Source organism: Garra rufa, chromosome 10 (assembly GCF_049309525.1).
Source record: "Garra rufa chromosome 10, GarRuf1.0, whole genome shotgun sequence".
NCBI lineage: Eukaryota > Metazoa > Chordata > Actinopteri > Cypriniformes > Cyprinidae > Garra > Garra rufa.
In genome coordinates this window covers 2,998,315-3,015,423 of record NC_133370.1, presented here as the reverse complement: position 1 = coordinate 3,015,423, position 17,109 = coordinate 2,998,315, and the positions used below count along the sequence as shown (strand labels likewise).

The window sequence follows — 17,109 nt, the reverse complement described above, 5'->3', positions numbered from 1 at the left end:
TTTTTATTTGCAGCAATATTATTGCTATTTAGACTTTACTTTTTCATGACTGACTTGTCATTGATTTTGGAGCTATATTTTTTGCTCATTGAACATGTCTGTCTTCATAATGCATCAGGTTAATGAGGTTAAAGTGTCACTCAAACATGGCTAAAATAATTTTAAAAACATCTTGGTCTAGAAATAAGATATTGAATAAAATGTTTATTTAAAATGTAAAGATATAGATGTGTATATAGAAATGACAATACGAAATGTTTTAGTGTCATTTTTATTAGAAAAGTTTAAAATGCAGATTTTAAAATGAAATCAGTTTATTTGCATTACTATTGCTATTAAAACTTCCCTATTCCTCTTTTAATGACTCATTTTCTTTATGACCTTTTTACTGTAGTTTCCGTTAATTTTAGGCTCTATTCTGACTTATTTTAAAATGTATTTCTAATTGTATATAATGAAGGCATATTTCGGTTTTAGTCTGTAATTAGATTTCATATAGTTCTAAGTAAACCTTAAATCTGAACTTTTAATGCATTATCAATGCATATGACTAATTTTGTCTTTTATTAAAATCTATTAACTTGCTGCAGCTCTATAACTTCATTTAATAACTTCATAGCTTCAAAACTTCATAGTTAAAATTATTGTCTAGACATGTTTTTTTTTATATTTAAATGTTTATATATACATGTATCCAAAAATGACAAATTACTAAAACTTCAATGGTAGCATTTTACAGTAAGGTTCATTAGTTAAATGACTAATTTTGTCTTTTATTAAAATCTGTTAACTTGCTGCAGCTCTGAAAATATTGAATAAAATTAAATTTTTTATTGTAAAAATGTTTTTAATGTAAAAAATATCAAGTGTTTTTTTAGTAAACTTAAATTACTAATTTAGTAATGTCTCTTGTTAGGCAAGTTGCAATGTCACTCAAACATGGTTATTATAGATAACTAAAATTTGATAAAATATGGGCTCAAAATAAAATATAAAAAAAAATTAAATGGTTTTTATATTTTTAAAAAATTGACTATAGTTAACTAAAATCAGTTTACTACTTTTAACAGTTAACATAAACTAAAATTAATACTTCCACAGCATTTATTAATGTTAGTCCATGTTAATTTCTTAATTTACTAATGTATGTTTTTTAATCAAAAGTTGTGCTTGTTAACAGCGTGAACTAACATGAACAAATAAATGACTATTTTCATTAACATTAACAAAGATGAATAATACTGTAATAAATGGTTCATTGATGTTAGCATTCATGAATTAACAACTAACAGAACCATATTTTAAACTTTTACCACTTTAATGGTTTGCATTAAATTCAGTGCGACCTCCTGAAAACAAACATCAAATGTGCTCAAATGTAAAGAATGATTCACCTTTATTGTACAGGAGTAGTCATACAAAGACCCAACATAACCTTGCATCTACAATCCAGAAACACGAGTGTGTTTGATCCGAACAGTCATGCACGAGTGCTGAGGTTCATCCTGTAAATAAATACCGTGTTCCTGAATGATTCTCACCCTTTAGGTAAATTAAGTGCTCAATGTACGAGGAACATCCAAAGAAACCTTGGCACAGAAGAGAAGATAACCGATTTCTTCACACCGCTGTACAAAAGCTCAACGCAGTAATTACATCAACGTGGAAAAACTGACTTTTAATTGATTTGATATCCTTTTTTCCATATAACAATGTACTTTTAACTCGCTGACAAAGTATGCAATTACTGCTTCTTGCTTTTGTACGGCAGCATATGCGCAAATCATTAGTTGCATACACATCAAATTTGCTTTACATAAGAGTTAAAGCAATAGCTCAGCCAAAAATGAACATTTGCTGAAAATGTGCTTCCCTCAGGCCATCCAAGATTCAGATTCAGAGTTTGTTTCTTCACCAGATTTGGAGAAATGCAGCACTTGCTTATCAACGGATCCACTGGAGCGAATGGGTGCCGTCAGAAACGGCTGATGAAAACATTACAACAATCCACAAACACTGCAAAAAAAAAAAAAAAAAATGCTTTTTTTGAAAATATCTACAAATTCTTAAATCAAGAAGGATTTTCTAGACAAATAAAAATGGTTTTGTTCTCAGACAAAACAAATAAAAAATAAGTGTTTTTGCTTGAAATAATCTGCCAATAGGGAAAAAAATAATCTTGTTTTCGTTTTTTTTTTTTTTTTTTTTTCTTTTGCCAGATTATTTAGCTTGTTCTAAGCAAAAAATCACTTCATTTTAACTAGTTTTTCTGAAAACAAGAATTTTTACTCGTCTAGAAAATCCTTCTTGATTTAAGAATTTTTAAGATATTTTGAATGGAAACGACAAAAAAATCCAAGTAAGAAAAGCTTTTTTTCCATGCACGTACAAACTCAGTGAAGTGCCTCAGGAACATGACAAAATGCTTGGTTTAAGATACACACTGCAAAAAATGATTTTCTTTGATTTTGTGTTGTTTCCAGCCAAAATATCTACAAATTCTTAAATCAAGAAGGATTTTCTGGACGAGTAAAAAAAAGTCAAAATTAAGTGTGTTTTTGCTTGAAATGATCTGCCAATGGGGTAAGAAAAATAATCTTGTTTTCTGTTTGAAATAAATAATTTAGATTTTTTTTTTTTTTTTGCTTACCCCATTGGCTAATTATTTAACTTCTTCAAAGCAAAAACTAACTTAATTTTGACTATTTGAAGAATTTTTACTCGTCTAGAAAATCCTTGATTTAAGCTATTTTTTTTTTTTTTTAGATATTTTAGCTGGAAACAAGACAAAAAAATCGGTAACACTTTACAATAAGGTTCATTAGTTAACCACATTAGTTAACATGAACTAATAATGAACTGCACTTATACAGCATTTATTAATCTTTGTTAATGTTAATTTCAACATTTACTAATCCATTATTAAAATCTTGTTAACATTAGTTAATGCACTGTGAACTAACATGAACAAACAATGAACAACTGTAATTCCGTTAACTAACGTTAATGAAGATTAGTAAATACAGTAACAAATGTATTGCTCATGGTTAGTTCATGTTAGTTAATACATTAACTAATGTTTAACTAATGAACCTTATTGTAAAGTGTTACCAAAAAATCCAAGTAAGAAAAGCATTTTTTGCAGTAGCGTCTTGAGAAGACAAAATCTGTGATAAAATTCTGACGGCACCCATTCACTGCAATGGATCCATTGGTGAGCACGTGATGCAATGCTGCATTTCTCCAAATCTGATGAAGAAACTTGGAACACTGCAAAAAATGACTTCTCACCTAGTATTTTTGTCTCGTTTCTAGTCAAAATATCAGAAAATTCTTAAATGAAGGTGCATTTACTAGATAAGCTATTCTCAATATTTAGCCTTGTTTTAAGCAAAATGCACTTAATTTAGTTTCAAAGACTAAAAATCGTGTTAGATATTTTGACTAGAAACAAGACAAATATACTAAATAAGCTAAGGCATTTTTTGCACAATTTCAGCCATTGTTGATTTGTGGTTGAACTGTAAAGCTCTTAAACACTGTGAGGTGCAGGTTTGGCAAGAGTTTTAATCACAACCCAGATCGACCGATGCAAAATCAGATACACAAAAATAAAGATGCATTTGCATGTTACATGTTACATGTCAGTCAGTCGTGGGCGAGTAGAGTAATTGACTCGCTGTTAACAGTCAGTGTAAATATAGGAGCCCTCGAAGTCTAAACGCAATGGTTACTATGGGTTACTAATGACAGAACCCCCTGAAGACAGTCGTGGAGAGGTTCACGCGTCCGTCTTTACTGCCAGTTCTCCGGATTCTCTACAGCATTACGGTCAAGTGCAATATCGTGTGCCGATGGAAACCCCTGAGACGCCAGCGGCGACTACGTGTAGAAGATGACCTCTGGGATCTGGCCGTCCTCCACCGACGTGCCGTTGTTGTTTCCCGCGGCGTAGCAGAAGGTGAAGCAGGTTTTGGTGCCGGAGCCGGACGACTCGTGCGTGACTTTCCTCATGCCTTTAGTGCCGTAGTGCGAGTCTGGACCCTGAGACAGGACCGAGAATGACAGAGATGTTAGAAAATCTGAACTAGGACTCGTTTTGATGAAATCTCAAGTCGATATTCAGTAAATCTACATTAGCTCCCGTAGTGATGACTTAAGCATCAACACAATGCCAAAAGACAGCAGTTGAGGAAAGTGTGAAAAAAGACGAAGAAAACTGATGCATGTCATTTTTGCAATAAATTAGTGGATTTTGCACCAAATGCTGTTTCCATTGCAATAACTAAAATAAATAATAAATATTAGGGATGCACCGAAATGAAAATTCTTGGCTGGAGCCGGACAAAATTAAACACTGGGCCGAAAGTCGATTACCAAACGCGGTTTTCCACCATTGCATGAATTAAATATGCCAGTTTTGTCTTGCTTTTCAAAAAAGATTATTACAAAACAACAATTTAAAAATATTTACTTAACACTGAACATTTTTAACATTCTAGTAGACATTATAGCCTACCAACAAAAGCACAATTTAATTTAAAATAATACGTTATTTCTACTATTTAAAATAACTGTTTTCCAGCTTTGTGAAGGTCTGCAATTTTGTCTCTTGTGTCTTTTGTCAGCTCTTTGGTTTTGCCCATGTTGCTACTTAGACTTTGGCTGATTGTGGGGTGCACAGGTGTCTTTATGACAGCTAACGACCTCAAACATGTGCTACTAATTTAGAATCATGAGCAGAGTGTAGCTGGACTATTTAAAAGCAAAATAACAGGTCTTTGAGGGTCACAAATCTGGCTGATAAGCAAGTGATCAAATACTTATTTGACACAGTAATTCACAAATAAATTGTTAAAAAAAAAAAATCATACAATATGATTTCTGGGTTGTTATTTTTAGATTCTGTCTCTCACAGTAGAAATGCACCTATGCTGAAAATTGTAGACCCCTCCATGATTTCTAAGTAAGAGAACTTGCAAAATCACAGGGTGATCAAATACTTATTGACCTCACTGTATGTATATATATATATATATATATATATATATATATATATATATATGTGTGTGTGTAAGAAATCAACACCTCTATTCAGCAAGGATGCATTAAAATAACCAAAAGTGCCAGTAAAGACAAAGACATATGTATTATAATGTTACAAAAAAATTCTATTTCGAATAAATCTTGTTCTTTTGAACTTTCTATTCTGTGAATCCTGTGAAAGTTTTCAAAAAAAATAAAATATTGGGCAGCACAAGTGTTTTCAACATTGATAATAATCAGAAATGTTTCTTGAGCAGCAAATCAGTATATTAGAATGATTTCTGAAGGATCATGTGACACTGAAGACTGAAGTAATGATGCTGAAATTCAGTAAATTCAGCTTTGCATCACATAAATTACATTTTAACAGATATTCAAATAGAAAACAGCTATTTTAAATTGTAAGAATATTTCAGTTTTACTGTTTTTTTTAATCTAATAAATGTGGCATATTCCAAACTTTTAAACGGTAATAAAAATCAACATAAACATTCTAAAAGTCAACGTCAGTCAAATCTGACGACAAGAAGAGAATAGAAAAAAGGAAACAATAAGTCTCTTGGTGTGAATAAAGCATCAGAATGTTAATTTAAGCAGCTTTACATTAACAAACGATCAAATGATGTCACCTTTAATGTAGCACAGGCTGTATAATTGACATTGGGCAGAACTTCCACCGGTTCCTTGAACATGACTCTGAACGTGCTGGCCGATCCGTCACAGCTGAAGCCGGTGTCGTTCTGACCCAGAACTGTGTTACTGTCTGTGTGAATGATCTGAAAGAGATCCAGAGTAAAAATGCATGCATTTAACACCCATTAGTCATTTAGAAATGATTACGTGTCATTTTTAGGGTGTTAAAATACTACAGTCATATAATAAAAACTGTGTACAGTTGAGGTCAAAAGTTTACATCCCTCTTTCAGAATCTGAAAATGTTAATTATTTAAAAAAAAAAAAAAAAAAAATAAGAGTGATCATACAAAATGCATGTTATTGTTTATTTAGTACTGACTTGAATAAGATATTTCACATAAAAGATGTTTACGTATATTCCAAAAGAGAAAATAATAGTTGAATGTTTATAAAGTTTGCATCCTCTTGATTTTAATACCGTGTTGTTACCTGAATGATCCACACATCTGTGTTTTTTAGTTTAGTGATAGTTGTTCATGAGTCCCTTCTTTGTCCTGAACAGTTAAACTGCCTGCTGTTCTTCAGAAAAATCCTTCAGGTCCCACAAATTCTGTTTTTTAGCATTTTTGTATTGCATTGTGTTTGAACCCTTTCCAACAATGACTGTATGATTCTGAGATCCATCTTTTCACACTGAGGACAACCGAGGGACTCATATGCAACTATTACAGAAGGTTCAAACACTCACTGATGCTCCAGAAGGAAAAAAACATGCATTAAGAGCCAGAGGTGAACACTTTTGAAATTTGAAGATTATTAAATGAACTTATTTTGTCTTCTGGGAAACCTGTATCTTTGGTAGCCTCTAAAGGGTAGTACTAAATGGAAAAAATAATATTTAGGCAAAAAATGTTTTTTTTAAAGGATTTTTAAAGGCTCTTAATGCATGGTTTTTCCTTCTGGAGCATCAGTGAGTGTTTGAACCTTCTGTTATAGTTGCATATGAGTCTCTCAGTTGTCCTCAGTGTGAAAAGATGGATCTCAAAATCATACAGTCATTGTTGGAAAGGGTTCAAATACACAAAAATGCTGGAAAACCAAAGAATTTGTGGGACTTGAAGGACTTGAAGTGTCTCATGAACAACTATCACTAAACAAAAAAAACACAGCTGTGGATCATTCAGGTAACAACACAGTATTAAGCTATGTATATGGACTATATGTAAACATCTTTTATGTGAAATATCTCATTCAGGTCAGTACTAAATAAACAATTACATGCATTTTGTATGATCACGCTAATTTTGGTAAAATAATTAACATTTCACAGATTCTGAGAGGGGATGTAAACTTTTGACCTGAACTGTAAGTATATATAATCTTGTATCGCTTTCTACTCTGTAACAAACCACTCTACAGGAAATCAGTTTATTGCTCAAAATGAACTTGCATTGCTAAGAAATCATGTTCTCCTGGTCAGTCGTACCTGTATGTTGACCTGATAGTCTGTAGGTCCGTGAATAGATCCATAAAGCCCAAACCCCACAATAAATATCCTGCGATTGACAGAGAACCTGCAGAGAGCAGTCATTTGGTTAGTTCACTTCACACAGGTGTTAGTGGCTTGAATGAACACATGGGTGTCTCTCTTACCGGATGCGGTCGCTGGTCCCACTGTAACCCCATCGGCTCTCCACCTGCCCGAAGCGTGTGATGCTGCACTCTTTCCCCCGCAGACAGCAGCGCGGCCGGTCGATGAACTCCACACGCGGTTTAGGATTCACTGTGAAGTGCAGGAACAGACTCACTACCTCTCTGTCCAGCAGAATAGCCGACTGAGCAGGACCTGAGTGAAACACACAGCACGTGCTCATAAAACTGCTGTATCGTTTTTGATACAAGGCCTCTAAATGATCAACATGATCACAACTTTGTTGCTAAACCTCTTTCACACGCAATCTACTTAATTCCTTCTGCTGTCTGATAATTTAGAGTTTTTTTGTGCAATTATACAAACCAGAGATGTCTTTAACCTAGAGTTCGAGTCAAGTCTGAAAATCCAAACTTACATGGCCCTGTGTGAAAAAGTGTTTGCCCCCTAAACTTAATAACTGGTTGGGCCACCCTTAGCAGCAACAACTGCAATCAAGCGTTGGCGATAACTTGGAATTTTGGCCCACTCATCTTGGCAGAATTGTTGTAATTCAGCCACATTGGAGGGTTTTCGAGCATGAACCGCCTTTTTAAGGTCATGCCACAGCATCTCAATTGGATTCAGGTCTGGACTTTGACTAGGCCACTCCAAAGTCCTCATTTTGTTTTTCTTCAGCCATTCAGAGGTGGATTTGCTGGTGTGTTTTGGATCATTGTCCTGCTGCAGAACCCAAGTTCGCTTCAGCTTGAGGTCACCAACAGATGACCGGACATAGTTCATGATTTTTTGGTAGACAGCAGAATTCATGGTTCCATTTCTCACAGCAAGTCTTCCAGGTCCAGAAGCAGCAAAACAGCCCCAGACCATCACACTACCACCACCAGATTTTACTGTTGGTATGATGTTCTTTTTCTGAAATGCTGTGTTACTTTTACGCCAGATGTAATGGGACACACACCTTCCAAAAAGTTCAACTTTTGTCTTGTCAGTCCACAGAGTATTTTCCCCAAAAGTCTTGGGGATCATCAAGATGTGTTCTGGCAAAACTGAGACGAGCCTTTATGTTCTTTTTGCTCAGCAGCGGTTTTCGTCTTGGAACTCTGCCATGCAGGCCATTTTTGTCCAGTCTCTTTCTTATGGTGGAGTCATGAACACTGACCTTAACTGAGGCAAGAGAGGCCTGCAGTTCTTTAGATGTTGTTGTGGGGTCTTTGTGACCTCTTGGATGAGTCGTCGCTGCGCTCTTGGGGTAATTTTGGTCGGCCGGCCACTCCTGGGAAGGTTCACCACTTTTCCATGTTTTTGCCATTTGTGGATAATGGCTCTCACTGTGGTTCGCTCGAGTCCCAAAGCTTAAGAAATGGTTTTATAACCTTTTTGAGACTGATAGATCTCAATTACTTTCTTTCTCATTTGTTCCTGAAATTCTTTGGATCTCAACATGATGTGTGGCTTTTGAGGATCTTTTGGTTTACTACACTTTGTCAGGCAGGTCCTATTTAAGCGATTTCTTGATTGCGAACCAGTGTTGTTTTCGTCAACGATGACGATGACGAAATCGTTTCGTTGATGCCACTTTTTTTCATGACAATAACGTGACGATGACGAGATAAAAATGGCTCGTTGATGACTAAAACATGACGAGACGTGTGTGAGTTTTCGTTGACGAGACGAGAATAGACGAAAATGTTAGTGGGTGGTCCGTCAGACGTTTAAAATGCATGACATTTCCGCCTATTGTGCATGCCAATTAAAACTTAAAAAGTATCTGACGCTATGGCAAGCCGTTTTAGCATTAAATACTCTTTGCTATACTAGTATGGCAAGCCGTTTTAGCATTAAATACTCTTTGCTATACTAGTATGGCAAGCCGTTTTAGCATTAAATACTCTTTGCTATACTAGTATGGCAAGCCGTTTTAGCATTCCATCCTTGTTTGTCTTTTATGTTCTAAAACATTCCTTCATTATTGTAATTATTGGTGAAAATAGTCGATCCGGAAGCTCACATTGTGTTGAACTATAGATCTGCTATTTTCAGAACTTATAAGTGACACTACCCAACCGCAAAATACTTACTGACCTACATTAATTTGTTAAAAGACTACTTTTTCCCCTTTTTTTGACTAAAACTAGACTTAAACCTTTGTGACTTTTCGTCGACTAAAATTTGACTAAAACTATCACATATCGAAGTGACTAAAATTTGACTAAAACTAAGAAGCATTTTAGTCCAAAAGACTAAGACTAAATCTAAGATGGTTGTCAAAAACAACAATGTTGCGAACAGGTGTGGTAGTAATCAGGCCTGGGCGTGGCTAGAGAAACTGAACTCAGGTGTGACACTTTTTCACACAGGGCCATGTGGGTTTGGATTTTGTTTTCCCTTCATAAAAAAAACCTTCATTTAAAAACTGCATGTTGTGTTTACTTGTGTTATCTTTAATTAATATTTAAATTTGTTTGATGATCTGAAACATTAAAAGTGTGACAAACATGCAAAAAAATAAAAAAAAATCACACCACTGTAAATACCAGCATCTGCATCAAATTGTATATTTTTGCTCATATTTTCTGTTTTTATCCTCCTTATTCTCACTATGTCAGACTATATGAGACATGAAAGCCTTATGTATTCATGGTATATTTTGTCTAAATGTTCAATAAACTCTTCCCATTAAAAAAAATATTTTTCTGATTATTATTATTACATTTTAAGCTTTAGGATTAATGTTACAAGCACAACAATGGATAGATACCTGCGGCGAACTCCTCTATGGTCATGAGAGGAAAGCGGATGAGATTGAGGGCTTTTCCCAGGACTCGTCTCTTGTTCTCCGGCGTTGGCTGAAGCTGCTGTCGATGAGCTTCCGCTTCTGCCCAGCGAACCGCCGCTCCAAACAAATGCACCTCACGCACACCCAGAGTATCCCTCTCCAACACCGCAACCAGTGTGTCTGACAGACAAGAGAGAGAAAGATATCTGTGAGGATGTGAGGGATAAACTAGGGTTTTGATGAGACCACAAATATACACAAACTGTAAACCTTGGAGTCGGTAAGGTTTAGTTTTATAATGTTTTTGAGTCTCTTCAGCTCACCAAGGCTGCATTTATTTGATCAAAAATACAGTAAAATTGTGAAATATTATTACAATTTCATAGAACTGTTTTTGTGTGAGTATATTGTGAAGTATAATTTATTCCTGTGAATTTTCAGCATCATTATTACAGTCTTCAGAAATCATTCTAATATGCTGATTTGCTGCTCAAGAATAATTGTGATAAAAAGTTAAAATTATGTAATTCACTTTGCAAATTTAAGAAAATGTATAAATATAAGGTGATAAACAATTATGACTTATTAATAAATTACATGCATTAATAAACTGTGAATGTATTAGTTAAAATATTGAAGTAGTAGTTGGAATTGTGTATTTCTGTTATCATGTATGTTTGGAATTATATAAGTACATTTTGGGAAATGTTTTATGTAACTTTGTTTATCTTGTATGCATAAACTGTAAACCTTGGGGTCGGTAAGATTTAGTTTTATACTGTTTTTGAGTCTCTTCTGCTCATCATGGCTGCATTTATTTGATCAAAAATACATATTTGAAATATTATTACAATTTCATAGAACTGTTTTTGTGTGAGCATATTGTAAAGTATAAATTATTCCTGTGAAGCAAAGCATCATTATTCCAGTCTTCAGAAATCATTCTAATTTAATTATTTGCTGCTCAAGAAACATTTGATTATTATCAATGTTAAAAACAGCTGTGCTGCTTCATATTTTTGTGAAGACCGTGACAAATTTTATTTTTCCAGATTTCATTTCTGAAATATAAATATTTTGTAACATTATGAATGTGTTCTTGCTGAATAAAAGTTTTAATTTCTTTAAATAGAATATACAAATTGTACAAACTTTTGAATTGTAGTGTATAATATTTTAAAACAAAGGAATTTGGGCTTTATTTATCAATTAAACATTGCTTCAAATGTTTTAAGTAGTTATTCAAGCAAACACTAATAAACTTTTAAAAAACAAACTAGTAACACTTTACAATAAGGTCCCATTAGTTAATGTATTAACTAACAGTAACTAACAATGAGCAATACATTTGTTGTTAATTGTTAGTTCATGTTAGCTCACACTTTATTAACTTATATTTAAAGACATTTTTAAATTAACTAAATGCTTTCAAGGTATTGTTAATTGAAAAACTACATAAATCATTGGCATGTTTATGAGATATAATATAGAGGTATTAAAGGGATAGTTCTCCCAAAAATGAACACATTTACACATTTTCAAGTTGTTCCAAACTTGTATGAGTTTCTTTTTTCTGTTGGACACAAAAGATGATATTTTGGAGAATGTTGGTAACCAAATGTGACGCTGGACCACAAAACCAGTATTAAGTTTTAATTTGTAGCAATAGCCAAAAATTATTAGGATATTAATGTAAAGATCATGTTCCATGAAGATATTTCGTAAATGTCCTACCATCAATAAATCAAAACTTAATGTTTAATTAGTAATATGCATTGCTAAGAATGTTATTTGGACAACTTTAAAGGTGATTTTTGCACCCTCAGATTCCAGATTTTCAAATATTATCCTATTTATTTAGCTTCCAGATTATATAGAAATCTCCGTTTAAAAGAAAAACCCGAATGACTGGGTTTATGGTCCAGGGTAACAAATAATTTCTGGTCCCATTGACCTGGTTAGGGCTAGAAGGGCATGCACACATCAATATAGCGTCATTTTTATCACACTGTAGAAATAATAATTACTATTTTTGCTTATTGTAAGGGGTAGGTTTAGGGTTGGAGTAGGTATAGACATTGATAAAACACTTATCACATTTTGGGTATCTCATTTTGTCCATAAATCAAAAAATACTAAGAACAGGCAGAAAACTATATATTTTTGCAATTTTGGGGGGGGTTGTATAAAATCAAGCAAATTATATATGAACAAATCCCTCTGTAAAACCATTTAGGATATAAACAGGAATAAAAATGTAAAGTTTAGTGATTGTAAGTGTTATTGAAGTGGAGATTTATGGCTCAGTGTAGGAGAAAAAAACTCATTTTGAGAAAACGGCCTTCAAAAATATGTATTGTAATTGAAATCTACTGACACAAATAGATAAAGTGCTATAAAAGAAATACGTAATGCTGTCTTTTGGATGTTTTCTTTCCACTAGGCTAAAAAAACTTTATGAAAAACCAAAAAGCCCAAAATCTCAAACTTGACAGGTGCATGAAAAAACTGTTTTTTGCCTGCGGAGTCTCCCCTTAATAGAGCTGTTGTAATGATTATAATTATTTTTGTGTTTATTTTTATTTTATTTTACAGAACAACAGTAAAATTACGATGCTAACATTTATGAATGTTGACTTTTATTTCGGCGGAAACCCACAAGACGACCTCAGTACTACTTCTTGCTGACAGCAGCAGATTTATGAATGATTCTCATCCTTGGACTTCGAACCCTGGCTAAGGAGCTGCTGCAGCGCTGTCAGGATAAATACAATTGGTGCATGTATGAGACAACATAACGTTCTGTAGTTTATTTACTATTTGGTGATTTCAATCATCATAGAGTAACCAGCAACAACCAGCCTTTTCTCTTCTCATGGAAGACATGCGATGCGCTATTAAACAGTCTCTCGCTGTCAGTGCTTGTAACGATTTTTGCGTCTTTCTCAGACAGTTTTAAGTGCTTCCACACTGCCCACATGTTTGCTGGATTAGTGCACGCCTCTATTTAATCGCATCACATAATTTATTCGGCCTATTTGCTTATTCCGAACACCTTTTTTTTTTTTTGCTATTTTCAACCACTAATTTCGGTTGCCGAACATTTGGTGCATCCCTAGTATTTTTTCTATACTACAGAAGTCAACGGGACCAGAAACTGCTTAGTTACCCACATTCTTCAAAATATCTTCTTTTGTGTTTATCAGTAGTAAAAAACTCAGACAGGTTTGGAACAACTTGAGGGTTTGTAAATTATGCCAGAATTGTCATTTTTGGCTGAACTATCCTTTAACACTGACTCAGCGCTGTCAGAGTTTGATCAGCGGGCCCGTAATGCATTATACCGTGAATGTGTTTCCGTGATACAGTACCCAGATCAATATCTGTGAATCCCTCAGCAGCCAGAGCGTCTCCTGTGTTCTTGTCGATGTTCTCCAAGCACAGGCTTGCCAGCTGCGGCTCATCGAACAGTCTCGCCTTCAAACAAAACACATCAGCCATGAATCAGAACCACAGGAGTGTAAACATTACAGGTGTGAACGAGCTCTACCTGTGTGAGTAGCATGAACGCATTGTCTGCACGCAGGTTCTTCTTTAGAAACTCCACACAATGGGCCTCAAGAGCTGGAACGGCGTATTTCTTAGCAGTGTAGAGAGTCGTCATTACCGTCTCAGGTCCGATTTGAACTTCATCAGAGTACAGGAATCTAAAGAAAAATCACTGTTAGCACATCTGAAGCTTTCTGGAACGTTTGTATGTAAATGCACACTGAGAAAAAGGCTCATACTTGAGTAATGCGAGGAAGGCAGCAGGTTCTACATCAGGAAGCTCAATCTCTGTGGATGTGGTGGCCATGCCTCCATTAAACATGGCATCGAATACTGCACTGCCAACAGCCAGAACAAACCTGCAATAGTAATATTATTATTACGAATAATTATCATTATAATAACAATACATTTAGAATATTATGAATATATAGAGCTAATAAAAATATGACAATTTGATGACAAAAAAGCACATACCCAACTAAAATAAAAATTGTTTACAGCAAGCTAGTATTTGTAACATAACTGAAAATTACAAACAAATGCAGAAGTAATATGAAGTATGGAAATATGGACATTTTTGATTTTGGAGCACAAAAACAGTCTTAAGTAGCATGGGTATATTTGTAGCAAAAGCCAAAAATACATTGTGTGTGTCAAAATTATCAATTTTTCTTTTATGCCAAAAATAATTAGGATATTAAATAAAGATCATGTTCCATGAAGATATTTAGCAAATTTCCTACTGTACATTTTTTTGATTAGTAATATGCATTGCTAAGGAATTCATTTGGACAACTTTTTCTCAGTATTTAGATTTTTTTTTCAACCTCACACATTTAGATTTTCTAAATGAACAGTTGTATCTCAACCAAATATTGTCCTGTCCTAACAAACCATACATCAATGGACAGTATATTTATTTATTTATTTATTCATTCATTCAGTTGTGGTCCAGAGTCACATTTATGCTAATCAAATCAAAAGTGATTTATATTATAAGAATATATTATTTAATAAATAATTAACGTAATACTTTTTTTCTCTCAATTTAAAAAAAAAAGTCAGATTTGCAAAATATAAAATCCAATTTCAAAATGTTAACATGCAATAGCAAAAATAAATAAATAAATAATAGATTACATTTTGTGCAATTAACTTTTTCAACTATTAGAAAATTTGCATTAAAAAAAGTCATAATTACCTTTTTATGGCAGAACTGCGAGATGTAATGGTAGAGTGGAATTTACCTTTCTTTTTTTCTTTGTTCTCAAATTTAATTTATTTTAATTTATAGATTACCCCTGGCTTAATGTTTTATTTTTTGGTTATTTTTCAGGATCTTTGTATTTGGTTTGTATATCTATTCTTGTTGTTATAATCTGTTTTGAGCTGTAAATGGGTCAAAGACGTTGATGTCCATGTCCATAGAAAGCACATTAAATGTAATTAAAGTGTCTAATTTTAAGCTTTCAAATAAGTCTTTGGAGAATAAAATGTCAAAATGTGGTTGAATTAATGTTATATTGTCATTCAGTGTAACACAATATTTATGTAAAATTCAAACAACATGCTTATTCTGACTTGTGCATATTAAAATATATAAAAGAATAAGGGAGCATATTAAATTTTATTATGTTAAATGAGTAAATATTTCTTACTGAAAAATTAGCAAAACCTAGGATAGTGGCACAAAACGTACTGTTACACTGAAGGACATTTTAGTGGGTGTCTTCTGTAAATTAGGGGAAAATGTATGATATTTAAAAACAAAAATGCAGTGAAATTAAACAGAAAACTTTTTAATATTATTATTTTTTTTTTTTTGGAAAAACAACAATTCAAAGCAGTATTACACTTTTTTTATGCTTAAACCCTTTTATGTCTTTGACCCAAATTTGTGTATTTATCTTTATATATGTTCAATAAAAAAAACTTTTGTGGACACAACACAGAAAAGAAGAAATTGTTGAATAAAGTCATTATTTTTGATTTCTTTGGCAAAAAAAACACACTGCGCAACCGTGAATTAAAAGCTTCAGCTGAGGGGAAGACGTTTAACGAATAATATCTTTAATTATCATATAACTTCGTAAGAATTATTAAAAGTCCCCATCCACTTCCGTTTTAGTCGTGAACATTCCACTAAACATCTCCTGTTGCGTTCCACGAATAGAGCAAGTCATACAGGTTTTATTACGACATAGTGGAGAGTAAATAATGTCAGAAGAGTCATTTAAATATGTTCTAGCATAATGTCATCAGTGTACGTTATTTAGTGAATCACCTGTGCGCAGGTATCCGCTGGACTCCCATTCCTTTACCCACTAGAAAGTGAACATCACTCAGTACTTCATTGTTGAACAAGAACGCAAATCTCTCTTTCACGGTGCTTTTCGTCGCCTGCCAGTTATAAACGGGCTCCCGGTACACGAGCACGGCTGCTGCGGCAGGAGCCGCGGACAAAGACGAGTGTGTGGCGGCCGCCGGTGTCATCGGTGCGTTAGACGGGTTTCCTGTCATATTCGAGGCGGTCGGGGCCATCGCCCCGCCCAGCGGCCCTGCCACCGCCGCGGCAGCCGGGAGAGAGTTCATCAGGTTCGGCGGAGGTCCCGAGGCAACACCGGGGTTTTCCAACCCCGCAGGCCCAGGTTGAGGATTTGAGCGTCTCGTTACCCCCTGAGAGCCCCCGCCGCCTCCAACGGATCCTCCGTGACTCGCAGCCAAAGCGTAAGGACTGTTGCTCGGTTGGCTGTTACCCAAAGGTCCGGGTCCGGTGAAATTCAAACACGGAACCCGACCGCTATTGTCTCCAGTAGCCATCTTGGACTGAGGCGCGCACCCGCTGAATGAGTAAACAAATCGCAAGCACTGTCAGTATCCTGCCACTGCACGCGCACAACATCCGGTCCCAAGTGTACAAGTGTGGAGTTAGATATATTTCTTAATTATCTATATTTTTAAAACTGCTTGAAAATATAAATTAAATCTAAATTCTAATTAGAAAGTCTAAATTATTATTATTATTTTTACTAATCTTTCAATTTTTCCCCTACTAGTGAAACTAGAAATTGTTCTTGCAATATCTAAAAATGAATATCCTTTAAAATATATAAAATATATTTAAATTATTCTGTGATCAAAAGGAAATGAATTTGTCAATACCCTGGTTTAATGCATTTCATGAAAAAAATTGCCTAAATCAAATTGCCTAAAATTTTCTTTCAAAATGTATATATGGTAAGTCAATTTAATTTATATGTGTGTGTGTATATATATATATATATATATATATATATATACACACACACACACACATATAAATTAAATTATATATATATATATATATATATATATATATATATATATATATATATATATATATATATAATGTCTTGAAATTTTTATTCTAAATTATTTATTTTATTAAAAGGAAAATAATTTGTCA

General features: G+C 34.0%; 1 protein-coding gene across 1 annotated transcript; it reads right to left on the bottom strand.

The window, feature by feature from the left end:
* Positions 1-1,379: 1,379 nt before the first annotated feature.
* On the bottom strand, positions 1,380-16,493 carry btbd2b (BTB (POZ) domain containing 2b). Its single transcript, XM_073848461.1, has 9 exons — positions 15,949-16,493; positions 13,901-14,020; positions 13,663-13,819; positions 13,484-13,589; positions 10,095-10,292; positions 7,336-7,528; positions 7,169-7,256; positions 5,676-5,822; positions 1,380-4,044 (listed from the first exon to the last, which is right to left on the bottom strand). The coding sequence occupies exons 1-9, from the start codon at positions 16,482-16,484 to the stop codon at positions 3,883-3,885; spliced, it is 1,707 nt and encodes a 568-aa protein (XP_073704562.1). The 5' UTR covers positions 16,485-16,493; the 3' UTR covers positions 1,380-3,882.
* Positions 16,494-17,109: the final 616 nt, after the last annotated feature.